Source organism: Notechis scutatus, chromosome 11 (genome assembly GCF_049901735.1).
Source record: "Notechis scutatus isolate UNSWTSFEM ecotype Mainland chromosome 11, rNotScu1.2, whole genome shotgun sequence".
NCBI lineage: Eukaryota > Metazoa > Chordata > Lepidosauria > Squamata > Elapidae > Notechis > Notechis scutatus.
The window spans coordinates 18,189,129-18,216,864 of record NC_142019.1 but is presented as its reverse complement, the minus strand read 5'-3'; the positions used below and the strand labels follow the sequence as shown (position 1 = coordinate 18,216,864).

The 27,736-nt window shown below is 44.3% G+C and overlaps 2 protein-coding genes across 2 annotated transcripts in view; both read right to left on the bottom strand.

The window, feature by feature from the left end:
* The window catches only part of MAP2K1 (mitogen-activated protein kinase kinase 1), a 292,757-nt gene that overhangs the window by 98,142 nt on the left and 166,879 nt on the right, over positions 1 to 27,736 (bottom strand). The gene's annotated exons all lie outside the window — the stretch shown is intronic.
* The window catches only part of SMAD6 (SMAD family member 6), a 52,254-nt gene that overhangs the window by 6,902 nt on the left and 17,616 nt on the right, over positions 1 to 27,736 (bottom strand). The window contains exon 3 of the mRNA XM_087972950.1: positions 26,947 to 27,024. Coding sequence (XP_087829076.1) covers positions 26,947 to 27,024 — 78 coding nt within the window. The remainder of the gene's footprint in view (positions 1 to 26,946; positions 27,025 to 27,736) is intronic.

Below are 27,736 nucleotides of genomic sequence, written 5' to 3'. Positions count from 1 at the left end.
CTCAAGAGTTGGACGTGTTGGCGAAGCTGTTTGGGCACAACAGCAGCTGTAGCCGAGCACATCTGGCCACAGCTGCCTTATGGGAGGTTTTGTCAGCCGCTGCCTCAAATTCACCAAGCCTCTGACTGACTTCTGTCTCCTGCAGAGGAACAAGGTTGGTGCTCTTATCCAAAGTTATGCCAGCTGTACCATAATTGGGAGGTTTTCTCTCTAAATGTCCAGGTTTGGGAGCAACTCAAGCCTTTGCTGTCTGCTTAAACCCTTCCCCCTTTTCTAAAGCGTGCACCCGTGGTGGTATTCAGTCAGTTTGCACCGGTTCAGGTGAACCGGTAGCAAGGATTTGCCGTGGGTCACCGAACCAGTAGTAACTTCTGGCTGGCCACGCCCCCAGCCCAGTCGCCCCTCCCCTCCCCACTCAGTCAGTCCTTATCGTGAATGCGCATGCCCGACATTGCTTGGCTCAGCCAATCGCGGTAGATTCTTAGCGCGCCAATCACGGTCGCTCAGTTAGCCAATCCGGTCACGGTCCGTGTGGACCAATCAGGTGTCAGGGTTTGGAGTATGCTAATATAGCACACTCGCTGTCTCACTGCTCCACCCAGGCGGCTTCCCTGAGGCCCAGAAGGCCCCAAAATGAAGCATTGGGGGGGGGGCGGGAATTGCTGAAAAAAGCCACACCCACCCAGTCACATGACCATGCCCACCTAGCCACGCCCACAGAACCAGTAGTAAAAAAAATTTGAATCCCACCACTGGCTGCACGATATATAGGCATGGGGCACAGGCGTGCGTAAACGGCTCTCTCTTTTAAAGCCCTGAATATATTTTTCAAAAATGATTCTCTCCTTCTGAAACACTCAATAGCCCATAGATTCAAGCGAGGCGTTTTTACCAAAGTGAAAGCCGACGGCCGGATTCTACACACCTACAACTGCACAGCCTGGAGAAATAGAAGGAACTGAATCAATCAGGGTTAAAAATTAATAACTCGGTCTGTGACCATGGAGCGTGTCTGAGCAAATGTGGGAAATTCCTGCCTGGTGGGATCTCCAGAAGAAGATGGATTAGCAAGGAGGGCTTTGGCTTATGATTTCAGGGGTGTGTGTGTGTGTGTGTGTGTGTGTGTGTATGTGTGTGCAATTCTCAGAACTGCACAAGTAATTCCTCGGATCCTTTTTGCACAAAGAATATTTCTCCTTTCAACGACCACGAATGCTGGTTTATGGAATGCAGCCAAGAACTACGACCGATCTCTGGGTCGTGTTTCCAAAAATCAGCAGCCAGGAGAGAAAAAAAAGGGACAGAAACGCTTGGAGATTTCATTTCTGATCAAGAAGAGAAGGAACTTCTGTTGCCAAAAGAGGTCCTTGCTCCCAGATGTTTGCCACCATCTAGCCCTGGGATGGTGAACCTTTTTGGGCTCCTGTGCCAAAAATTGTGCACTCACATACCGGCACCCAGAAGGCAATGTGCACGCCCCCCCCGCCCCCTACGCATGCAATCCCCCCCCCCCAGTATTTCCGGAAATACAGGAAGTGACGAAACAGGCCTATTTTTCAGCCTGCAAAGGCTTCCCTCAAGCCTCTGGGAGGCCAAAAAAGGCCTGAAACGGGTTGAAAACAGCTGGGAGGCGCATGCATGCGCAAGCTCATCTGAGAGCACCAAGGACCCCTCCTGTCAACCCTGAGCTACAAATATTCTCCTTCAGTAAAAACCCCATCCCAATCTTATGAAAGAGGCTTGCTAAAATTATTTTACCCTTTTATCTTCATCCACTGCTTCAGAATCCAGCAGCTATGGTTGGAGACAATTTTTGGAACAAGCGGCCCACATAAGGAGCAGGTTAAAATTCCCTTGCAGAAACTGGTACCCAGAAGGGAGGGAAACAGCCACCGCAGCTCCAGTGCATCCCTCGACCAGCAAACACCCTGAATTGCTTTCATGAAGTTTTTAAGGATTACAAGCTGCAGCTAGAATGCAATCAGGTGAAACCCCTGAAGTTGGCCCATTACATGAAAAACCCTCCAATGAAGTATGGGTGAATGTATCTGGTGATGGAAACTTTAAAAGAGGCATGGCCTGCAAACAACTTGCTCCCCCTTTCAAACTCTTGAACTATTACATTACCGCCAGGTGAGACTGGCGCGTCTCAGGGACAAATGATCCACGACACGCCAATCCATGCCATGCCACCCCAGCCAGGGCAAGGCCGGAGTTGAGTTTTTCTCAGCCTCCAATCTGCTTGTTTGTACAAGCCAGCTCTTCAGGCCCATACCTTCAGCGTGAAGTCAGTCGGGGCGGCAGCCATAAGCTCAGTTTTCTTCCCCGCCCATTCTTTCAAGACCCTTCCTCAAATTTTTTTTTTGGAAAGGTTGCCTGGAAGGGAGAGGGAAAAACACAGGCATGTGGCAGACGGGGCTCTCCAGCTGTGCCTGTGGTTTGCAGGAGGGCACCTCTGAATCAAGGCTTTCTGGGTCAATGGAGCCTGAGAAGGTCCTTCCTTGGAGAAACAGCCAAGGCGTTTCCAAGAAGCCACGGGGAGCATTTATTTGGGCAGCAAGCACATTCCAAGCTATAGGATGGTGATGGATGTGGTGCGACGGATGTGGTTATTAGGGCTGCTGGCTCTAAACGTCTCCAAGATGAGCATCAAAAGTTAAGGAGAATCAAACCACCTCACTGTGCAATCTTGGCCTCCCTTCACCGTTGGCTTCCTGAGCAATCATCCCCCAGAAGTCTTCCAGAAATGTTGGGACAGGACTTCTGCAGTTCCCAGGATGTTCCAGGTCTGCGAAGGGGGAATTCTGGGAAGAGAAGTTCTAACACATCTAGAGGCCACCCGTTTTATGGAAGGTTCTCTCCACAGCTCCACGCGGTCCAACAGGATGACTAATGGCAGCACGTTATATATATATCACAGCCTCAAACCTTTGGTCTAGCTGGTGTAATGCAGGCAACTTTCGGATTCTGTAACAGCTAACTCAGCACAACCAAGCAAAGGTTTTCCTAAAGGCCCCAGAGGCTTACCATAATAAATCAACTCATTTCAAAACAGCCTCCCTGGCCCCTCAGGCCACTTTGATCTCTCTGCTCCTAGGAGAGTTGGGGCAAGCTGCCAGCAGCTGTTGCTATTGTTGTTATTAATTGGTTCTGTGGATGGAAGGAGATTCCTAGTCTAGCTCAGGGCTACTTTTAAGCCTGGAGGACTTCAACTCCCAGAATTCAAGCTGGCTGGGGAATTCTGGGAGTTGAAGTCCTCCAGGCTTAAAGTTGCCAAGGTTGGAGAGCCCTGAGCAAGCTAACCACTTCCTTCAGAGACGGAGGGCCGAAGTAGTGGACACAGCACACGCTTGCCAACTCCCTTTCTGTTTGTTATGATGCAATGGCCCCCCAAAAGAGGGGAAAACACAATCCTAGGTAGGTACACCCTTCAAAGGCCATCCGGACCGTCCAATTATCAAAAATGCATTGATGGAAAAAGTTAAAGAGACAAGAAGTTGATGAAAAGAATGTCAACGCATGGAACAAAGGCACGGAAATGCACAGGTGGGATGCTGTTCGCATCTAGCTCAGTGGTCACCAATCAGTGGTCACCGCGAGAAAATTTTGGTGGTCTGCAGAGAAATGTCACCCCCCAAAGCAGTTAATCCAGCTGCATGGGAACACAAGGCTGCGCCACCCACATGGCCCGCGGGAACACAAGGCTTGAGTCACTTATGTTGCGAACAACACAAGTTAGTGAGGGGAGGGAGGAAAGGGGGGGGGAACTTGCCCCACTCGCCCCATGTGCCGGGCTGCTGCTTTCTGCTTCTTTCTTCTTCTGCTTTTGGCTGCATGCAAGGAAAGCAGCAAAAGTCTTTCTTTCTCTCCCCCAAACTCCGCCAGAAATGAGTCTTTGGGACCCTGCAAGGCCTCCTGCTCCAAGAGGCTGCGTCGGTGAAGTCTCATTTCTGGCAGTTTGGGGGAGAGAAAGAAAGACTTCTGCAGCTTCTGCTGTTTTCCTTGCATGAAGCCAAAAGTCTCTCTCTCTTTCCCCCTGAGAATGGAGCTGTGGACGGTATCCTGCGATCCCAAATAAAGAACGATGGATCGGTAGGAAAACAGAGTGGGGAATTTTCCTGCAGACTTTTTTGGGGGATTTTTCCAGGGTCTCTGGGCCGTGGGATTTAAAATTATGAGTTTGGTGGTCCCTGAAGTCCAAAAGGTTGGCGACCCCTGGTCTAAAATGTCTTCCTGAATTATGGAATTATGTCCAGAACTTACTATTATGGTTTCTGGTGCATTCAGCCAGATGTTTAGACTGGATCTGGCATTCTTATCAACCTATCGAATCTTTCCCAAGGACCGGGGAAGTTTGAGGGTGTTAAAGGTATCAATGCAGGATGTCAGATGTTCCAAATAAAGTTCCTTTTGCAATTGGGGGGCCTTTGTCATTGCTGACAGTGTTCAAATGGTGCTCCAGATGTTTTTGGATTACACTCAGAGAATCTATTATTATTGGTACTATCTTTGCTTTTATTATTATTAAGAATAATAGAACGTATATGACAATATTTCATCTCCATCAATCTTCCCCAGCTCTGGGAGCCATTGACAACCAGATGTCATTGAGCCATTGAGCCAGATGTCAATGGCTAGCATTCAGGACTCAAGTTGGACTTCCCCAACTTGGTTATTCTCCAGTCAGGTGGTTTGAGAATTGCCACCTTGGGAAAGGTTGGTATGTATAATGGCAGCTTCTCATAAACTTTGCTGAGATGTACAAATGGGACAACTATCTTTTTTTTAAATTCTTCCTTATGAGAATGAAAGTTGGGATTTCAAGTAACTGGAAACCAGTTATTAGCACATCTCCATACCTCAGAGATCAGTCTTGTCTTCCCCAGCCTGAACCATTGAAATGAGACTGGCTACATCTTCATCTTCCAGCCAACCCAGCTAATGACCATCCAGATGGCAACAGGTTGAAGGAGACTGACCAAGAGAACATGCAGGATTAGAGAATGTGTCCAAAACAACATGGAAACCCCCTTCCAGACCAGGGGTCTCCAATCTTGGTCACTTTAAGATAGCTAGGGAATTCTGGGAGTTGAAGTCTACCAGTCTTAAAGTGGCCAAGACTGAAGATCCCTGTTCTATCTAGACCATGAATGGATGCCTTCCACCAGGCCAGAAAGAAGCAAAATGGGCTAGACATGGCAGAGCAAATATTCCAGTCAGCATAGAAGGCCAAACGACATCTCTCTCGAGTGCCTAAATTCTCGACTGGAACTTATTTCCAGTGTTTCCATCCGAAAACTGTGATAACTGGACAGTTCGATAAAGATCTAGCCAACGCTTGATCTCTGTAATCCCAGGAGAACGCTAGAAGAAAAGGGGAAGGAGCAGCTCCAAATAAAATAAGCCTCAGGGCACTGAAACCAGAGTCAGAGGACAATAACAAAGGAAGACAAGGATATCTGATCTGTTTTGTTGTAGGAATCCTGTGAAGGATCCCAGCAAAGGCACACGCTGCAAGTTCTGTTTACTACAGTTTATTTTTGTCAGGTTTCCGACTGTGTTTTGGGGAGGGAATAAAAGGGAAGGCATCACCAAGGTTCTTCTCTCTGCCCCATAACTGAAGAAGGCAAATGGTTGCTAAGATTGTGTGCAACAAACAGGAACAAAAGCCCTCACTTTTTTTTTCCTCCTCCCCACGGGCTGCGCTCACTTTTAAAGAAAAAGGGAGAAAAATAAGATCCAAACTCGGGTTAAATCAACATCTGCCAAAAATATCCCCACTGAACAAAATAGCAGGATTTCATTAAGTCAATTGCAACTTGGCAAAAAATTCTGAAAAAGGGGAAGCCGCAGCCAGGCCTGTAATTTAAGCCTTGTTTGAAGAGCAGCGGCCTGAATGCAAACGAAACTGCAATTCCACGACTTTTATTTTTATTTTTAAATCCATGCCCTGGCTCCCGCTGCTCCATTCAGAGAACCACAAGGTTTGCAGGCCATTGCAACATTCGGGAGAGTTTTCTTGGTGGGAGAAAAAGAGGCAGGAGGGAGAAAGAAAAAATTCCCAGAAGCCTCCACAGTAATTCAATGTGGAAATCAACCCGGTTGTAGGACAGGGGTCCCCAAACTTGGCAACTTTAAAAATAAAAATTATACATTAACAAGATCAGCGGCCTATAAAGAAAATATATGTAAGATGTTCTATAGGTGGCATTTGTCCCCAATGAGACTGGCTAAAATGTACCCTAATATGAATCCAACATGCTGGAAATGCAGACAAAACCAAGGTACTTTCTACCATATGTGGTGGTCATGCCCGGAAGCCCAAAAATATTGGATTAAAATATGGAGTTGGCTACAAGAGATAGTGGAATAATTAAGGGGAATTATAGAAAAAAGATAAAATATATCCTATTACATATTCTGACAGCATCAAGAATAATATATTCACAATGTTGGAAACAAAATAACATGCCTACTGAGGAATTAATAATTCAAAAAATTCTAGACTGTGCTGAAATGGACAAATTGACATTAATACTAAAAGAGAAAAGAGTCAGGATATTATGAAATTTGGGATAATTGGTATAATTGGTTGAATAATAGAAATAAAGATAAAGGAAGTAAGAAAATTACAGATAAAAGTAAATGAATGTACACAAAGATGTATAAATGTAGATACTTATATGAGATTGATGTGTAGAATAATTTGTATAATGATGACAGAGTACTGTTAAAGTCAAGATTAATGTGTGTTAAAGGTGAAAAAGAACAATAAAAATTATTTTAAAAAAAGACTTGTGGATTTCAACTCCCAGAATTCTGTTCTGCTCTGCTAGCTGGAGAATTCTGGGAGTTGAAGTCCACAAGTTTTAAAGTGGCCAAGTTTGGGGACCTCTGTTGTAGGAGAAGAGGAGGCAGAGTCTGGAGGTGGAGTCAAGAGAGGACTCAGCCTAGAATCCTTACATATCCACAAACACTCCAAGCCCAGGCCCTACTTAATTCCGCTTGCTGACCTTTAGTTGACTAGATTCTTTCTACGTAGGCTTGAAAAATAAATCCACCTCACTAGAACTTAATGAGTGGTCCCAATTCTTCAGGTCTGAGACAGATTGGAAGCGCCAATGTAAGCAGAAGAATGGCAGGAACTGCCAGAACAGGAGCTCGAGGCAGGTATGGTCCACTTGGATAGGGAAGCTCCTAAGTCAGGGGTGGGCAAACTACGGCCCGCGGGCCACATGCGGCCCGTTGGTCTGTCCAATCCGGCCCGCCCCTGAAAAAAATTTGCTGGGCTTGGCGTATTGCCCTGCGCCGCGTGGCCCCCAAAGCTGCAAAACAGTGCGGAGCGCTCTCGGGGTAGGAAAGAAAAGAAGAACTTTGCAAAGGCCTCGGCTGGGAGTTCGAAATCACCTTTGAGTGCGACCTCTCCGAAGGTGAGTCCCCGCCGATCCCCTTTTTTTCGGGGCTTCAGGCTTAAACTTTGCAAAGGCAAAGTTTGCAGGCTGGAGCGTCTTCCCGCCGAGGAGCGGGAAGGGTTCCGCCCAGCGGGCGGGCGGGCTGCTTGGAGCGGGCTGCTTGGAGCCACCTAAAGCTAGGCCGCTGCTGGTGGAGCATTGCCCTGCCTTGGTGCCCCGTTTCCCGGCTCAGCGGTCCTGCTTGGGCAGCACTTTAAAAGCCTGCTCCCAGCACCCGAGCAACTTCCCAGCAACTTTTGGCTTCCTTTTAACTTACGGGTGCTCGTGCCTGGCCCCGAGCCGCGCGACGGAGGGGAAACCCAGAGCGCCACCGGGTCGCCTCCTCCAAGCAGCCCGCCCACCCACCGGGCGGAACCCTTCCCGCTCCTCGGCGGGAAGACGCTCCCGCCTGCAAACTTTGCCTGTGCAAAGTTTAAGCCTGGAAGCCCCGGAAACCCGAGCAACTTCCCAGCAACTTTCGGCTTCCTTTTAACTCGCGGGCGCTCGCGCCTGGCCCCGAGCCGCGCGGCGGAGGGGAAGCCCAGCGGGCGGGCGGGCTGCTTGGAGGAGGCGACCCAGCGGTGCTCCGGCAGCAGCAACAGGCAGTTCCGCCCGGGCTCTGCTCAGGTGTCCGGCTGGGGCTGTCAGGAGTTGCTACCGCCGGCGCAGCTCCGCACGGCTCCAGTCCCGCGTTGCCTTGGGAAGGAAAAGGCAAAACCAGGAGCCGCTGAGCCTGAGTCTCCGGTGCCGCTGCTGCCGTTGCAAAGCACCGCCGCGGCTCTTCCTTTTTGCCTTTCCCTTCCTGAGGCAACGCAGGACTGGAGCCGCGCAGAGCCACACCGGCGGTAGCAACTCCTGACTCAGGGGGCCTCCGAGGGGAGGGGAAGGAGGAGAAGAGGGGGGGGAAAGGGTGGGGGGGCCGATTCCCAAAAAATCTTGTGCTGACCCAGCCCGTCTGTCAAATTTTAAAAGTCAATGCGGCCCCCGAGCCAAAAAGTTTGCCCACCCCTGTCCTAAGTCCTGCTCAGTGGTGGGATTCAAATAATTTAACAACCGGTTCATCTGAATCGGTGCGAACCAGCTGAATCCCACCACTCCTGCTCCAATTATTTCCTTCCAATCCCAGGTCAAACAAAATCCACTTGCTTCAGGCTTTGAGTTCAGTTGGATAAGGCTTTCCATCTACTGGGTTGTACCCAGGAGGCAAAAGGTTCTGACTGCAGGAAAGGAAACGCAGCAGCCAATATGGGGGCCTACTTCCTGGAATTTCCCAGCCACTTAAGTTTCCAGTGCAGTGTTTCTCAACCTTAGGGACTTTAAGATGTGCAGACTTCCAACTTTGAAGAAATGGCACAAGAGCTCACAAGGTGCTTCCACATGTGCAGATCAAACTGGCACCACAAAGGAGGAAGAAAAGACAAAACGACAACCTTTCTAATGCTCAGTCAAGGAATTCATTCACCTATTCAGCAGCTAGCAGTCCCTTGTCCAACTGATGCATTTGATTAAAAAGCATGAGCTTGCAGCTCAGGAAAGTGTTATGCTTCCTTTCAATTAAATTAGTTAATAGCAGTAACTGCGAGAGGGATCTTGGAGTCTTAGTGGACAACCAGTTAAATATGAGCAGGCAGTGTGTGGCAGCATTAAAAAAAGCCAACACAATCCTAAATTGCATTAACAGAGGGATACAATCAAGATCAAGTGAAATACTAATACCACTCTATAAAGCCTTAGTAAGACCACACCTAGAGTACTGCATCCAGTTTTGGTCACCACACTATAAAAAAGATGTTGAAACTCTAGAAAGAGTGCAGAGAAGAGCAATCAAGATGATTAGGGGACTGGAGACTAAAACATATGCAGAACGGTTGCAGGAACTGGGCATGGCTAGTCTAGGGAAGAGAAGGACCAGGGGAGACAGGATAGCATCTTCCAATATTTGAGGGGGCTGCCACAGAGAGGAGGAAGGGGGTCAAGCTATTTTCCAGAGCACCTGAAGGCCAGACAAGGAATAATGGATGGACACTGATCCAGGATAGATTCAACCTGGAAATAAGGAGACATTTTCTGTCAGTGACAGCAATCAACCCATGGAACAGAAGTTGCCTTCAGAAATTGTGGGAGCTTCATCACTGGAAGTTTTCAAGGGGAGATTGGACTTCCATTTGTCAGGGATGGTGTAGGGTCTCCTGCATGGGTTGGGGGAGTTGAACTACTAGATGACCCACAAGGTCCATTCCAACTGTGTTAATCTAATCTAATCTAATCTAATCTAATCTAATCAATTGGAAAAGGGGTTTATCAAACCTGCTCTTATGTTTGGCTACCATAAACTGACACGTTTCTCCTTTCACAATGCCTGAGAATCTCAATCTTCGACAAGGTATTCAAGACCCCCCTAAAAACAGGGGAAGGGAGGACTTCTGTCAGGTGCTTTATAAGAGTAAAACCCACTCAGATTAGATCAGTGTTCTTAGCAACTTGAAAATGTGGGTGGACTTCAACTCCCAGAATTCCTCAGCCAGCAATTCTGGCAGGAGAATTCTTGGGAGTTGAAGTCCACCACACCTCAAAAGTTGTTGAGGTTGATAAACACTGGATTAGGCCATGCCAGGTTAGAAGGCCAAAGACATCATACAAACCCATGGTTTGTTTTAACCATGGTTTGCACAAGAAGCCAAATGGCCTGTTTCGTAACCATGCTGAGCTGCCAAAGACTGTCAACCCTTTTGATGGCTTCTAGTTTTGGGGGGAAGAAAAATGGCTATGCTAGATAAGGGGGTGATGGGATGGGGAGGGCTGTGGCCCTCAAAACTAGGATTATTTGCATTCCCCCCCCCTTTTTTTTTTCTTTTGCTTTTTTGGGAAGGAAAGGACGCGACGCTAGCAATCTCTTGGCAGTTTTCTTTCTTTAAAAAGCAAAGTAGGTTACACCGATCTCAGGACTAGCAGTTATGATTTTTAACGTGTTTACCATTTGAGAGTGAAAACTGTGGAGTCCCTGGTGCCAGCAAGCTGAGTTGAAGAAGACTTCAGAGGACCCACATAAAAGGGGCTGAAGAGGAGAACGGAGGTTTGGGCCTTGACTGCTGCCCTCTTCCAAACCACGAGCATCAGAAAGGGCCCATTCATTACACGGGAGGGCTTTTCTGTTTGTTAATATATTAAATTCTATTGATCATAACAAGTTTTACAAAAACTATACACACAAACACTGAAAAAAATACTAATATATTTCACCAAAAAGGGGTGGAGTGGGGACAAAAGAAAGCATGGAGGGAAACTATGCACAGGTAGTCCTCAGATATCGAACAATACTTAACAATTTTCTCAATCTACATTTAAAAAAAGTACTTCTCTATTGCTATAAAATGCCCAAAAGATGAAGTGTGGTGTCACTTTTGGAAAACTAGACGGAATTGTTCAAAAACAGAGGAGTTACAGATAAATCTCTGTAGAAACAACAACCCATCAGATGCAAATGAAGTCGGATTCTTCTCTTTGGAGCAGCTTCATTCATCCCTAGACTTAAGGTTCAACTCAACCCTTTGCTCCTCTCTTACCTTCCCTTCCTTCCCCTTCAGCTCTGTCCTACTAGGCAACTAACCAGAACCTGTCTCCAGAATCTTAACCAATCTATGAAGACCTAATAATCTGCTAAGCTATACAGGTGGTCCTCGACTTACAACAGTTCATTTTATGACCATTCATAGTTACAACAAAACTTGACCATTTTTCACACGTACAACCATTGAAGCCACCCCAAGGTCAAGGGATAAAAATCCAGATGCTTGCCAACTGACTCATATTTATGACCGTTGCAGCGTCCCTGGGGTCATGGCATTCCCCTTTTGTGACCTTCTGACAAGCGAAGTCAATGGGGGAGCCGGATTCACTTAACAACCATGTTCCTACAACTTAACAGCTGCATTGATTCACCTAACAAATGGGGCAAGAAAGTTCGTAAAATGGGGCAAAGTTCACTTAACCAATGTCTCACTTAGCAACTGAAATTTTGGGCTCAATTGTGGTTGTAAGTCGAGGATTATCTGCATTTATAGGTATGTCAGGGGCAAAAAACCAGGAGGCAGGATAGAGTTCGAAAGCACTACACGTTTATTCCATGCAACCTATACAAATAATCTGATCTACTAATGGTCAAGGCAAGTTGATGCCAGATAAGAGTCAACTGACTTCAAGGGGGCTGGACTTAGGCCTCTTTGGGGGTGGGGGTCATAGGGACTCGAGATCCTAGGTAGAAGGCAGACATTTCTCTGGGTACAATGAGAATTTATCTGCTGAACAAAATGCCGCCCTGGTGACAGGAAGGGCATCCAGCCAGTAAACACTGTGCTAGCTCCATTCAGTTGGCCAGACTCCACCCTGCAAGGGATTATGGGGTCATTAAAAGAAGATGCGGATGATAGGAACTCGAGACTGATAATGTGTTTGACCCCCCTCTGACCACCTCCTACAAAACAGGTTGGAATTGTGTCTCGTGCCTTGTGAATTGTTTCAGGAGGGAAAATTGGAACGGAGTTTGGTAAAATGAATCCAGGACATGATGACATTGACAGGGGGGCAGGTGGGTGAGCCCACCCCATAAAGAGAAACAGGTTTTTGCCTCCTAATCTGAGCGTGCAAAATGCAGCGCATGAAAAAGAGCACGAAGTCGCTTGGGTGAATTTTCAGATATTCTGCTTATTCCACTGCTAGGAGAAAAACGCGATGAAAGCTAAAGAAATAATTCCCTTTTGTGGAATAACTCTTTGAACGTAGCACTTTATTGATTAATTTCTTAAGTACTCTCAGAGTTTACCAGCTTGAAAATTTACCTAATAAAAAACATGGAGCACGCAGAACAAACGTTATTCTGGTTTTCTTTTTTACAAAACCTCATTGCCACTGATAATACTATGTTCTGTCACTAGATGTCGCAATTTACACCCTGTAGCAACATGAAAACCAGCTCTCAAAGTGGCTGGGAAATTCTGGGAGTTGAAGTCTACTACAACTTTAAGACTTGTGGACTTCAACTCCCAGAATTCTCCAGCCAGCATAGCTGGCTGGAGAATTCTGGGAGTTGAAGTCCACAAGTCTTAAAGTTGCCAAGGTTGGAGACCTCTGTACTACACATTTTCAAATTGCCAAGTTTAAGAAGAACTGGTTTATCTGATGCTTAAAATGGGCTGCTAACGGGAGCGGGGCGGCAAAGCTATGGGGCCCAGGGAACTGGAAATGGCCTACAGAGGAAAGGTAGTCCTTAATGTATAGCAGTTCGCTTAGTGACCATTTGAAGTTACAGCAGAACTGAAAAAAAGTGACATATGACCGCTTTTCACTCTTAATGACCGCTGTAGCATCTCCAAGGTCAAAGGATCAAAATTTGAGTGCTTGGCAACTGGCATGTACTTATGACAGTTGCAGTGTCCTGGGGTCATGTGATCACCCTTTGTGACCTTCTCCAGTTGGCTTGCAAAGTTAATGGGGAAAAACCAGATAACAACCCCATGTTTCAACAACTCCAGTGATTTGCTTAACCACTTTGGCAAAAAGGTCGTAAAATGGGGAGAAATTCACTTAACAACTACCCAAAAAACTGTCAAATTCTAAGGGTATATATGGGTATATATGGCACTTAGTGTACTGCCAAGAAAATGATACTGAAAGATGCCGATATAAATTTCTATTACAGAAACTTCTGTAAAACTTTTTAACATTTTGCTTTTGGTAAACTTTTTAATATCTTGAACTTTAACAAAGTACTCTTTAAAAAAACAACTGCTTTGCTGCCTTGTTTAGCAATGGAAACGTTGGGTTCTGCTGTGGTCATATTTGAGCCAATAAACAGACAAGGTGCACAGAGAATATACAGTCCATGGAGTCTAAAATTAACACTTGGGAAAAACTGTTCGGGTTGTTCTCAAAATCGTTCCGCCTTTCTAGGTAGGAGACAGATAAAACTTTTAAAACTTAAGTCTACTGTACATATTTTAAGAAGTACTTTAAATATTTACTATACAAACACTTAAGGAAATGTTATTATTATGTCTCTAAAACACAACAGCCGATAGTTCTGAGCTCAGCCACACTAACTTCAGGGTCTTTTCCCACCAATATTTTTCTTACCGGTGCAAAAAATAGCAACAGAAGAAATGCTAAATAATTTTCTTATCTTGGCTCAGTATGTTACAATCTAGGCAGCAAATAAAACAACGCTTAATCCTCCCGCTCTCTCTCTCTCCTGGCAAGGCAGACACAAACACAACTCCTCAGTTCTCTTCCGTATGTTCAGATCTAATTATACTATGGTTGAATCAACCCAGATTTGTGATTGTGCTTTGACCTACTTCCCCCAAGTCACAATCTGGTGGTTTTAATACCATATTTGCCATCGGCTCTTATCTACTCCATTTTGCTTTACAATTCTGTTTGGTACACCAAAGTTCAGGGCTTCCCTTTATTGAAGAAACACACTAGGCTGGCTGAAGGAGTTTGATTTGCAAAGAAATGACTAAATGTTTGTTTCTAAAATTTGTTAACTTGGAAATATATCTCACTGAGATTGGGTGTCATTTTTGTTTAACAACCCTTACAGCGTGTCATATTCTCTTAAATTGCCCCATTTGGGATCAATTTAAGAACTAGAGCTTCAATCCAAGGAATTCTGTTTCCACTGTTTGCTACGATTTATTCAGCCGATCATTTTTGATCATTCATTTCACTAGTTACGGTTTGGTTTCACACAACCTGCGAAGCGAAGGTATGACTGATTTGTACTGCCCAAGGACCATCATTATTTAGAAGTCAACCACAGAAAAAGCAGAATTCTGGTCTATGTACCCAACGGAAGTTCCTCAATCTCTACTCCCAATCTTTAACGGGAAGCAAGGAGTCTATTAGCACAGCAATTGCTTGCAACCAACATGGCTGCCCTGGTGAGAATCTAAACCACGGTTTCTGAACGTCCGTAACTCTGAGATGGATGGACTTCAACTCCCAGAATTCCTCTTGGAGTTGAGGTCCATATACTGTATCTTCAGTTGCTGAGGTTGGGGACCACTGATGTAGACATCAATACATTCAATCTGAGTTACTCTCACCTGGCCAGAGACGCCTTGTTAGAGAACACATTCAGCCATCCATGTACTCACTACATAATTCACAACCAACTCACTTCTTGTTTTCACAGCAATAGAGTAGTATCAAGTATTTTTTTTTAAGAAATAGCAAAGGATGGGATGGGATGAGAAGGGAAGGGTCAGTAGGAGAAGGAAAGAAAAGGGAAGGGGGAGGAGGGGAGGAGGGGAGGGAAGGGAAGGGAAGAGAAGAGAAGAGAAGACTTGTAGCAAGCTACTCAGGTACCAGATAATGCCTGAATTAATCCAGCTGTAGATTTCAGGTATCTTTAGCATTTATATTTTAATTGCTTTTCAGTACTGAATGTAGCTGGAACTGGTGGGTTTATGACTAATGTCCATTTTGTTTGTTCTTGGAAACATCCCTGGACTGGTACCTAATCTGGGCACAGCCTGTTTAATGTATACAAATTGTTGAGCTTCCCAATCTGCGAAAGATCCCCGTACCCATAACACCCCGCTCAAGTCTGTGTTTATTCTACTAGAGAGGCCGGATGCCCAAAATGTTCCTTTCAGAAGCAATTCAGCCACCTTCCCAATGAGGCAGGACTAAAACTCCCATCAGCCACATCCAGGCAAGAGACGATGGAGCAAAAGACTTAAAGTAATAAAGGTATGGAAGCTGCCATACACAACTGTAATGCCAGCCCCTATCAGCAGCTCTCTAGGCCAGGGGTCTCCAACCGTGGCAGCTTTAAGACTTGTGCACTTCAACTCCCAGGATTCCTCAGCTAGCATGGAATTCTGGGAGTTGAAGTTTGCAAGTCCTGAGGTTGGAATCCCCTGAAGTCTAGGCAATTTTCTATCAGCAACTTTCCTGCAGCTTTCAAGGGGGGAAACCTAATTTTCGCAACCTGCTGGTTTCAATTGTGCCTTTTTCACAGCATGCCAAAGAAGTACTGGGGGATGGAAAGCAGGAACCAGCAGAGGGTTGTGGGAAAGACTGGTGCCCAGTGAAGATTAGAACAGAAAATAATATTGTGGGTAGCTCAGACAAAAAAGCAACTCGACTGGAAGCAACCGTTAAAAAGGCATTTGCTGCATCCCTCCGCAAAATGACAAATACACACCCTACTGTGGCAACTATAGTGAGTATACTGTCACTTAAAATATGTTGTGACCTCAGTTCACTGGGAAAAACAGGATAGCCCATTTTCTACGGCTATCTTGGTCAGTATTGATGTTGGTCAACCCTTACTCTGGACAAAATAACTTTGCCCAAATCCATTTGGCAACTTTACAATTGGTGGACTTTAACTCAGCCTCACTGGCTGAGGAATTCTGGGAGTTGAAGTCTACAGGTGTAAAGTTGCCAAGGTTGGATGGCTGAGGAATTCTGGGAGTTGAAGTCTACAGGTGTAAAGTTGCCAAGGTTGGATGGCTGAGGAATTCTGGGAGTTGAAGTCTACAGGTGTAAAGTTGCCAAGGTTGGATGGCTGATGAATTCTAGGAGTTGGAAGTCCACAGGTGTACAGTTGCCAAGGTTGGAGACCTCTGACCTGCAGACCCAACAGAAGCCCAGCAAATAAGTCTCTGAACGCACCCTTGCAGCCCATTTTTAGCGTTCCTAGTTAAGCTAAAAAGTGTTCTTTCCAAAGGTTAAAAAGCATTATCCCATCCCACCAGAGTGATGACACAACTCTTGTCTTCTAGAGACCGAAACAGAATAATTACAAGTGGTACCTCAGTACTCGTCATTAATTGGTTCCGAGAGGCGTGACAAGTACTAAAAATGATGAGTTCCAAACAAACCATGTGACTAAGGTGCCACCTTTTGTTTTCGGTAGTGAGTCACAAGTCAGCTGACACCAACAAGTTCTCGCTTGCCCACCGAGTATCAAAACAAACAATAAATACTAGGACAACATTTTCGCATCAAAATGTGTCGAGTACCAAATTTGACGAGTTTCAAAGCAGTCAAGTACCAAGTATGACTGCAGATTAAAAGATTTAAAGCCCTACCACCACCACAAAGGGTAGCTCATCCCAGTTCTAGCAAAGAAGACCAGCTTGAGAATAATTTCTTATATATCACTTTGCATATAAGGATAGAACCGGTGTCTACTTCCAGCACCTACATGTACAGTACCTTTTCTTTTTTCAGGATTTCACTTGTCGTGATTCATCTAAGGAAAACGCTAATGTCTTAATGTCTGCTTCCAATTACTCTTTGTCATGCATAGCAAAAAAGAGTCAACAAGTGTACACTGTTTTTATAGGAAAAGGGGGGGGGGAAGCAAGCTTCATCCAGCAGCATTTCCCAACTGTAAAACAAGGTTCACTTTATTTATTATTTTGCAAACATAATTTACTTCCAAAAGGAAGAAACGGAAGGATACCGCCTGCCAGGGTTGGTTGGTCAGTCTGCCGGCAGTGGGCCAGTCCCATAAATATTTGGCAATGGGTGGAATAGAGAGCTCTCTTCTGCCCTCTTTAACTAAAAAGAGACCAGTTATTGGAATCCCCTCCTTTCCTTCCTGAAGGATTCATAAAACAGTCTTCATAATTCATGTATTTCCTGAGAGTCTCCAATCAACTAACCTAGAGCTGAGGAGAAATTTACTAACGGTGGGAGCAATCAATCCTTGGAGCAACTTGCTTTCAGAAGTTGTGGGGGCTCCAACCCTGGAAGTTTTGAAGGAGAGATTGGATAGCCATTTGTCTGAAATGGTATAGGGTCTCCTGCTTGAGCAGGGGTTGGACTAGAAGACCTCCAAGGTCCCTTCCAGCTGTATTATTTATTGTATGCACTATGAAAAAAAAATGGATCCCCTGAAAACAGCTTTCTTCACTCAGTGTAGCAGGAAACAAGCTAGCCTCTTCCTCACCCCAGCGCTATCAACTTAGTGAAAATCAGCTTCCTACCTATGTGGGCCTCAAGCATTAGTAAACAGGTTTCCACACACTGGGACATGACAGCCGCCTCCCAAATACTTGAGGGTCAGCCACAGAGAGGAGGAAGGGGGTCAAGCTATTCTCCAAAGCTCCTGAAGGCCAGACAAGGTGCAGTGGATGGAAACTGAACAAGGAGAGATTCAACCTGGAAATAAGGAGAAACTTTCTGACAGTGAGAACAATCAATCCATGGAACAGGAGTTGCCTTCGGAAGTTGTGGGAGCTTCATCACTGGAAGCTCTCAAGAAGAGAATGGACAGCCATCTGTAAGAAACTGTGTAGGGTCTCCTGCTTGGGCAGGGGGTTGGACTAGATGACCTACAAGGTCCCTTCTATTCTATTCTATTCTATTCTATTCTATTCTATTCTATTCTATTCTATTCCATTCCATTCCATTCCATTCCATTCCATTCCATTCCATTCCAATCACACCTTCATTTCTGAGAAGCAAATTCATGTTGTCTGAGGAATCCTAGCTGAAGGCATGCAGAGATTACTACCTTAGAGTAGGATATACACAACACGGATACTCAAGAATCTGTTCCACCTTAAATTCTCCGTCTTAGGCAGCCATTCTGGAATGAAACTCTCCCCTGGGCTCCCTCTGAATATAAATCTTGCTGGTTTCTTTGATCTCCATTCATCTCCCTTCCCCGGCAAATAGCAAAGCCAGTCAAAAGTCGCCCCCCCCCTCCTCCTCAGGCACAAATGCAGAGTTCCATCCATGGGCATCTCTCAGTTTTCCACAGGCAGAAAAAAAAGGGCTTGAAAAGCAGTGAGAATCTTCTAAGTTGCTGCCATTTAAACATAGAACCTTCTCCCACCTTTCCAGCCTGGATTATCAAGTTAGAAAAAGAATGTTAAGGTTAGTGTTATTCTCTCCCCATGAATTAAGAACACCCCACCATTCCCCTATTGTACAGGCCAAACCATCTCATATTTTTTGGAATATCTCACAAACAGAGTGAACAATTAAATAATCAGTGAAAAGTGTGATCTTGAAATCCTTGCAGAATTGCATAGTATTCTGCAAGGATTTCAAGAGCAAACTTTTCACTGGTTATTTAATTATTTCACTTCTGCACCAACCTCCAAGGAATCCAAGAGGTTTCTTTTAGACCATTCTCCACAATGGGTTGGACTAGATGATCTACAAGGTCCCTTCCAACTCATCTGTTAATTCTAGTCCTAAAATGACAACAGGTCGCAGCCAAAAGAGCTAGGGTGGCCAGAAGTGCTCCAGGGTGATTGGCCACCTAAAGATCTTGGTTATGCAGGGAGGAAACAGGGAGGAAGCGTGAGAAAGGGAGTAACTCCACCTTAATTACTCTAGGTAGAAAACAATTTGGAGAACTGCTTCCCCAGACTTTCAAAATGCTTGTCAGATTACCCTCCTTGCCATAAAATCTTCCCCCAAAAAACCAAACATCAGAAGAAGCTGGGGAAAGTGGTGAAGTTTTAGCAAGTTCACACTGGAAGGCTCAACCATGGGAAGCAAAGAATTTTGGGTGTTCCTCTGATAACTCCAAAGTGGGGCCTCCAGGCCTCAAGTCCCACAGTTAACAGTCTACACACACACACACACACACACCTGTCCCATTGGAAATGTTAGAGGTCGAGGGTTGAGGGCCAACTCCCTTAGAAGACCCAAGGTTGGGCTAATGCTACCCAGGGAAGTGGACAACAACCTGCCACCCATTTTTAAGTTGTGTCCTTAAGATTACCTTTGGAAGTTGTGGGAGCTTCATCTGGAGGCTTTCAAGAAGAGACTGGACTGGCCTCTTGTGACTGTGGGGATGCTGCAACAGTCATAAGTGTGAAAAATGGTCATAAGTCACTTTTTCCAGTGCCATTGTAACTTTGAATGGTCACTCCACACAAGCAAAGTACCAGCAAAGGAGGGGAAAAAAAAAACTCCAGAGACGTTCCTGAGACAGGAAGTCTAGTCCTGCCAAGAATGTAAGAAGGGTTAACGGAGAGGCAGTTTCTATAAGCAACACCAGAATGTTTCCTTCCTGCCTTCCTTACAGGATTAGCCCAGTAATTTCTTCTAACAACCGGTTCTCCGAACTGCTTAGAAGGTTAACAACCGGTTCTAGCGAATAGGTGCGAACCGGTAGAATCCCACCCCTGGTATCTACCTCCTTCGAGATTAGCGAAGATGTATCCCAACATGAATCCGCCATGTTGGAAGTGCAAAAAGGAAAAAAAGGTACATTTTATTACATGTGGTGGTCCTGCCCGGAGACCCAAAAATATTGGTTAAAAATTAAACAATGGTTGCAAGAGATTATTTGTGAACCAACAGAATTAGAACCGGATTTATTTTTATTGGGGATATTCAAAAAGAAATCTGGGAGAAATATAAAATGTATAGTGCTACATATTCTAACTGCAGCCAGAATTGCTTAGGCCCAGTGTGGGAAACATACATGTATACCACCCGATGAATTGATTATTCAAAAAATAATGACTTGTGCTGAGATGGATAAATTAACCCTGATGTTGCAAGAGAAAGAGGAGACTGACTATTATAAGACTTGGGAAAAATGGTATGACTGGATTGAGCAAAGATAGATAAATGGATGATGAAAAAAATTAACGATAAGCAACATATAAATTAATGTTTATATTCGAATAACTTGTATATAATCCACAAAATAGTAGTATGAGACGAATGCCACAAACTGTTGAAGTTAAGAGATTTGTACTCTTTGTTTGTTTGTTTTCTTTTAAAAAAAGCCATAAAAGACTAATAAAGTTTTTTTTTTAAAAAAATGTTCAAAGGTTTATTCAGAGCCTTTGATGTTCTTTCTTACTTGCCCCCCACCCACCCCCCAAAAAAACAAACCCTGGCTGGCTCTCGCCACCACAGTCTGACAGCAAAGGCCAAAGAGAGGGATGCTGGCATCCAGGGCATTCATTTGAGTAATATATTTCCGCCTTAAAAAAGCTCCTTTTCGTCTTCCAAATATTTTGGCTTCTCTAGTTTGCAAAAAAAAAAAAAAAAATCCCGAAAGGAGACGAGCAGGGTTGGAACAGCTCAAAGGCTCGGCCAGGAATCTACCCTGAAGTCCCTCAGCTGTTCCAAAGCTTTTGAGAGCTTAACCAAGAAGCCGTAGGTGCCATTTCCCCCCCAGCTGAATCCTCCTCACAAACAGCCTCTGTTCGGGTCAGGAGGTTTGGGGAAATCAGCAAATGCTGCATTTTCGGAGTCTCTCTCGGCTGTTTGGCTTGGAGAGTTTAAACTTTCTCATCTTTCTCCTCTTCCGTTTCCCCCAAAAAAAAAGGATCCTTCCAACTTCCGATTCCCCGTTTCTTTTTTTCTTTTTCTTTAGACCTGGATGTCCACCTTGGTCAACTTTTTAAGACCTGCGGACTTTTGATTCCCAGAATCCCCCAGTCAGCATGGCTGGCTGGGGAATTCTGGGAGCTGAAGTCCAAATAGAATAGAATGGAAGAGAAGAGAATACAGATTACATTAGATTAGACAGAACAGAACAGAATACAGATCAATAGAATAGAATAGAATAGAATAGAATAGAATAGAATAGAATAGAATAGAATAGAATAGAATAGAATAGAATAGAATAGAATAGAATAGAATATTGGGATGAAGAATAGAATAGAATAGAATAGAATACAGATTAACAGATAACAGATAATCAGAGTTGGAAGGGACTTTATAGGTCATCTAGTCCAACCCCCCACTGCCCAAGCAGGAGACCCTACCCCATTTCTGACAAATGGCAGTCCAGTCTCTTCTTGAAAGCCTCCAGCGATGAAGCTCCCACAATTTCCGAGGGCAAGCCATTCCATTGGTTGAATGTTCTCACTGTCAGAAAGTTTCTCCTTATTTCCAGGTTGAATCTCTCCTTGTTCACTTTCCATCCATTGTTCCTTGCCTGCCCTTCAGGCGCCTTGGCTTGACGCCTTCCTCTCTGGGGCAGCCCCTCAAATATTGGAAGACTGCTATCATGTCTCCCCTGATTAGATTAGATTAGAAAGAATGGAACAGAATACAGATTAGATTGGATTAGATTAGAATAGAATAGAACAGAATACAGATGAATGGAATGGAATGGAATAGAAATAGAAGAGAAGAAAAGCGAAGAGAAGAGAATACAGATTACATTAGATTAGATTAGATTAGATTAGATTAGAAAGAACAGATGAATAGAACAGAATAAGAATCGAATACAGACTGGATTAGATTAGATAGAATAGAATAGAACAGAATACAGATGAATAGAATAGAATGGAATGGAACAGAAATAGAATAGAACAGGAGCTGGAAGGGACCTGGAGATCTTGTAGTCCACCCCCCCTGCTGAAACAGGAGAATCTTGGCAACTTGTAAGTTGCATGGACTTCCATTCCCAGAATTCTCCAGCCACCAACTGGGGTGGGTGGGTGGGTGGGGAAATGCCACGTATTGCAACCAGATTGCCCTCCGATCCAGAAAGGAAAGGAAAGCGCCACCCCTCGACATCTCTACGGAGGGCCCCCAGCTCTCCATCAGACTCATCCAAGGGACTCTGCTAGGAGTCCTCAACCTCAGCAGCCTTTGGGTAATGCTGGTTCCAACCAATTCACCGCCAGCATGGGGGCTGTTCCCGCTGGCCAGTTCAGGCAACAACTTCAGCCAAAACCCATCTGGTGCCTCTCCCAGATCAGGGAAGGCTGATATTTGGCTCACCGATCCCCAAACGGCTGCTTTAAATCTGGCCACGGAAGGGTTAAACTGCAGCCAGCCTCTTATCCTATATAGATGCAGCTCTGCCCACTGGGGAAAGATAAATAACCCACATTAGACGCTTATGAAAAGCTGAGCCGCTTGAAATTCCACAGTAGGAGACGGGAATATCCAATTACACTACCATTTTGGTTACCAAGTGATCGTTATTTTGTTCTAGCAGAAAAGTTTTAAGCCCACTTTGTGTGTGTGTGTGTGTGTGTGTGCTTCTGACGGTTATGCAAAGGTAAGATGCCACATGAACCCATCACTGGAAGTAAAGAACATCTGGACCGCTCATCCACAGCTCATTTAAAGAGAGAGAATTGGGCGCTGGGTCACGCCAAATGTTGCAGAGCTCAGCGTCCAAAAGCTGATAGTAAAAGCACCTTATATTTCCCCCACCCCTCCCTTCTAGGTCAGTGGTCATAAACTGTATTTACTTGAGCTTCAGAGCTGAGTCAAAAGCCAAGACAGGCCAGAGTTCTTCTACCACGCAAGCACATGTCCCTTCCTGAGGCCCAAAAAATATCTCACATTCCTACACGTTGGAATCAAATTTCTGGAAGCTTTCTCAACCTTTCCTCTCCGAGCTGGCACACAACCCATCTTGAGAGAAGAAAAGAGAAGGCCTTACGGTTTCCTGCGCACACCAGGCTGTGGGAATAGCCCAGCTCTGTTTTTTGGGGGACCTTACATTCCCACCAGGTTTAGAGTTAAGTAACACATCCGCCGGAGTTCATTTGCTCCAACAGCTTTTAGGAGCAATTGCAGTTAAATAGGAAACATTCCCCGGGTGGATAAACTAAACTTCACCCACAGATGACAATTGCTCAGATATAATCTAATGGAACATCGTGTTCCTATGCTTGGGCCCTGAAAAAACAAAAAGTATACAGGTAGTCCTTGACTTATAACAGTTTGTTTAGTGACTGTTCAAAATTACAATGGCGCCGAGAAAAGGGACTTGTGACCATTTCTCAGTTACAATTTTTGAAGCATCCCCTATGATCATGTGATCAAAATTCAGACATTGGCAACTAACTCATATTTATGACGGTTGCATTGTCCTGGTATGTGAATCCCCTTTTTGTGTCCTTCTGATAAGCAAATTCAATGGGGAAGCCAGGTCCATGTTGCTGACTTCATGTCAGCACGTTTGCAGTGTCACTACTATTATGAGACAACTCAGGAGCAAAACACAGCATAGAGACATATACATGGTAGGCAAACACCTGACAAGCAATCAATCTTCTTAACTCTACACGGAGAACTCTGCAATGGCTACAGGACACAAAGAGAGAGAACACGCCCTCTAATGGCTGCCTTTATAATAGTCACCTCTTAAAAGAGGCAAAACTTCTGTGGATCCATTCTGTTGGTCAGCTCTTAAATTTCAATACCTTTAACACTTTACAACTTAACAACCATGGCAAGGTAGGATGTAAAATGGGGCAAAGCACCCTTAGCAACTGTCACTTAGCAACAGAGATTTCGGGTTCGATGGTGGCCATAAGGTTAAAGGCAACCTGCACATTTTGAAGTTCATTTCCAACATCTGCAGCTGCAACGCCATGTCACTGTTCAATGGGCCAAACGGCACCAAAGGACCTCCATCAATCATTCAGCCTGGATGGATCCACCAGGGCCACCTTTTCACCACTGCTCTGGTCACTCCATCAATACCGCTAGCCTCCCTGAGAGTTAATAACTTCAGGTGGGCTTGCTCAGCAGGTTCCTTTCACCCTCCGTGTGGGATTCCTCTAAATCAGGGGTCTGGGAGTTGAAGTCCTGCAAGCTTAAAGTGGCCAAAGTTGGAGACCCCTGCTCTAAATACAAATCACCAACAACCTCATTCTGGGTGCAACAAACTACGTGCATGTTAGTGAGCTCTAAATCTAAACCGAGCAGAAGCCTGCAGAGTACATTTTCCAAAAAGAAAAAAGAAAGAAAGGACCTACAATCAGTAATGTTAATTTTTCCCTACTTCCTTACACTAGCAGTTTCACAAACAATAACAAGAGAAGGTGAAAATGAGGTTATCAAAGTTCCTGAGCAAACAAGAGTCCTGCAAAACAGGAAGACCATTACTGGACTCCTTGCTAAACAGGGCAGGAATAATTTTTGAAATAGGAGAGGCAACATGCATTACTGTACTTACAGAAGTTATATGCATTTGCATGTGTTTCAAAGCAGTAATATGCTTATTATTTATCTATATATAGAAAAGCAAAATACCACTCATGCATCATCACAAAATCTCCAGAACCGTACAGCCTTCAAACTTGAAATTTTGGCTTCTAGCTCACTAAGAAAGGATTTTTCAAAACGACCATCAGAGCTATTAGTATTTCCTATATTATTATTATTAACACGCTCTGATGCTAAGGAGTCCTACTCCCCCTCCCCACCTGGAAAGAAATCTGCTCCAAGTGCAAAACACAAGCAGAGGAGAGAAGTTTTAGTTTCAGAGCACCAACCAGCTTTAGTATAGAACAGTTGAGCTAAGCCATGCCCAGGCTCCTTGCTGTCTCCTTGCTCACTCAGCAAATACTGTTTCAGTTTCCAAATAGCCCTCAACTCTCTCACACACTGACAGGACACTAGCCAGATGAATACCGATGGATGCTGGAAGGCAGAAGCACAATTCCACCCCCCACCCCCCGCTTATTTTCCTCCCCAAATCTAAGCCCGACCACATAGTTTCGTAGTGAAGCACGGGTATCGAGCTAGTTTATCTATATATTAAAGTATTGTATTTTATTCCAATTGCATTTTAAATTGTATTTCATTCCAATTCTATTTTACACTGTTTTTATCAGATTTTAGTAATAAATTGTGTTTGGAACTCTGCACTTTGATATGGTCTATAAATCAATAAAGCAAACTAATTAACTCCGATATTCAGTAGGAAAATCTACTAACAATTTAAGTGATATACAGAGGGTTTGGGGAATTGTGTTTTTTTTTTTCCTGCAAAAAGCAAACAAATTATTAATATTTCAGAGAAACTTCCCAAGCCTCAAGGTTCAGGCTATAAATAGAAACAGGTGAAGCTTACTTTTAAATATGAGCATTCAAGCAATTTTTGGAGAAACGATTATTCAGACAAATAGAAATATTTACACAAAGCACATTTGCAGTCTATTTTGAGGAACAGACATTGGCCATGAAAGATAAAGATCGCTTGCTGATTTTCAGTACCACCATCAAATACACTGAATCTTGTTTTTCTTTTCTTTCCTCGTTAATTCTTAATGAGTTTGACAATTGCACATTTCTGGAACGGAGCTTGTTAGAATGTATTTCATGCTTTCCCTGTACTGATAAAATGCATTGCTTGGCACATTTTAACAATACCAGTGGCTAAAAGGCATATAAACACGGGAGCCTTTTATTGGGGTCAGCAAGTGATTTCCCCAGTTCCAAGTCCATGTTAAAGAGATCCTGCGAGAGAGGAAGCACAGGCAGCCCTTGACTTAAGCCCAAAATTTCTGCTGCTGACCGAGACCGTTGTTAATGGAGTTTTGCCCCATTTTACGACCTTCCTTGCCACCGTTGTTAAGTGAATCATTGCAGTTGTAAGGAACGCAGAAGTGAATTTTTTTAAAAAATTTTCTTATATGTATCCATGTATTCATAACTATGTTTTTACTTATACCTATTATCTTGCAAGCAATTGACAAATAAAAATAAATAAAAATAAAACCTGGCTTCTCCGTGGACTTTGCTTGTCAGAAGGTTGCAAAAGGGGATCACGTTGATCCCACAATACTGCAACCGTGGTAAGTATGAACCAGCTAAGCTTCTGGATTTTGATCACACGATCGTGATGTCAGAGTATATTCATGAGCTGGAATACAGCCTGGTAACAAAGTCAGCCAATGAATAGGCATACCAAACTAAGTCAGCCAATGAGGACTGTTTGGAAACTGAAACTAGAAGTAGCCTAGGCGTGGCTCTATATTAAGCTCTGCAGCTATGCTGAGCTCTGAGTCTGTCTACTGAAAGTGAAACGGCTTCTCTCCTCTGCTTGCCTGCTGAACTAAAGTGAAACTGATTTGTGAAAAAAGTGAATCTGTTTCTGAGCTGCTACTGCTGCTGAAAGTTGCTTGCAAGATGTTTCTGTTTGAGTTTGCTCCATGGTGGAGAAATCTACAACTGGCATTGTAAAATTTATTTAATATGTTTATAAAGATGTTAAATGAAGCCTCAGCCGTCTGCATTTATTACACATGAGGATTTCTACAATGGTCATAAACTGTGAAAAACAGTCCTAACTCACTATTTTCGGTGCTGCTGTAACGTTGAATGGTCGCTAAATGAACCACTGCAGATTGAGGACTTACCTGTATATTAACTAGCTTTTTCTTGTGAAGGTATTTTGATTCCTGTTATTTAACATTGTGACCACTTTTGTTTGCTGTTTTAGTACCCAAAGTCCCAAAGGTTCTTTTTTTTTTTTTCAAAAGGCAACTGGACTTTCTTGGTTTTTGCTTGTGGTTTGGCTTGCAGATGTTTCGCTTCTCATCCAAGAAGCTTCTTCAGATCTCCAGAACTGAAGAAGCTTCTTGGATGAGAAAGCGAAACATCTTCAAGCAAAAACAAAGACATCCCAGTTGCCTTTTGTGCTCTGACCTTTGGGACAACTGGATGATTGAGGATCTCCGCAGACACAAGGTATTTTTCTTCGGAAAGTATCGCACACATGAAAAAATCTACCTACCAGAAAAGTCTCTGGCGATGAGGTTGGGTGAATTTGTAGCCCCCGTTTCAGTGTAGGACAATGTGGAATTTGAAAGGTCTAGGAAGCAGAGGAAAAAGGGCACATGTTATTTCCAAAGTGGCCAATAATTTTAACCATCCCAAGAAGCATTTCCCCCCCAAGGGCTGCGCAATGGTTCTGATTCAATTCCTCAAAGGTGCTTTCACACCTGTGCGAGGGACTTATCTGCTTCTCCATAAAGCAGCCACATTGTTTTCTGGGATCCCAGAAAACAGCTGGAAGCAGAGAATAGAGTAGAGGTAGAAGTAGAATAAGCTGGAGGGGCCTTGGAGGTCTTCTAGTCCAGCCCCCTCCTCAAGCAGGAGAACCTATACCATCTCAGACAAGTGGCTGTCCAGTCTCTTCTTAGAAACCTCCAGGGATGGAGCAGCCACAATTTCTGGTGGCGGGCTGTCCCACTGGTTAATTGTCCTCACTGTTGGGAAGTTTCTTCTTAATTCCAGGTTCCTTCTCTCTGATTAGTTTCCATCCATCGTTTCTTGTCCTGCCCTCAGGTGCTTTGGAAAATAAGTTGAGCCCCCTCTTCTTTGTGGCAGCCTCTCAAATACTGAAACACTGCTATCATGTCGCCCGTAATTCTTCTTTTCTTTAGACTAGCCAGACCCAAAACCTGCCAATGGTTCTTCATGTGTTTGGGTCTCCAGACCTTTGATCATCTTAGTTGCTCTTCTCTGAATTGAACAAAGGTTTTAACCTCTGAGAAAGGACACGGCTGCTTTCAGAAGATTCA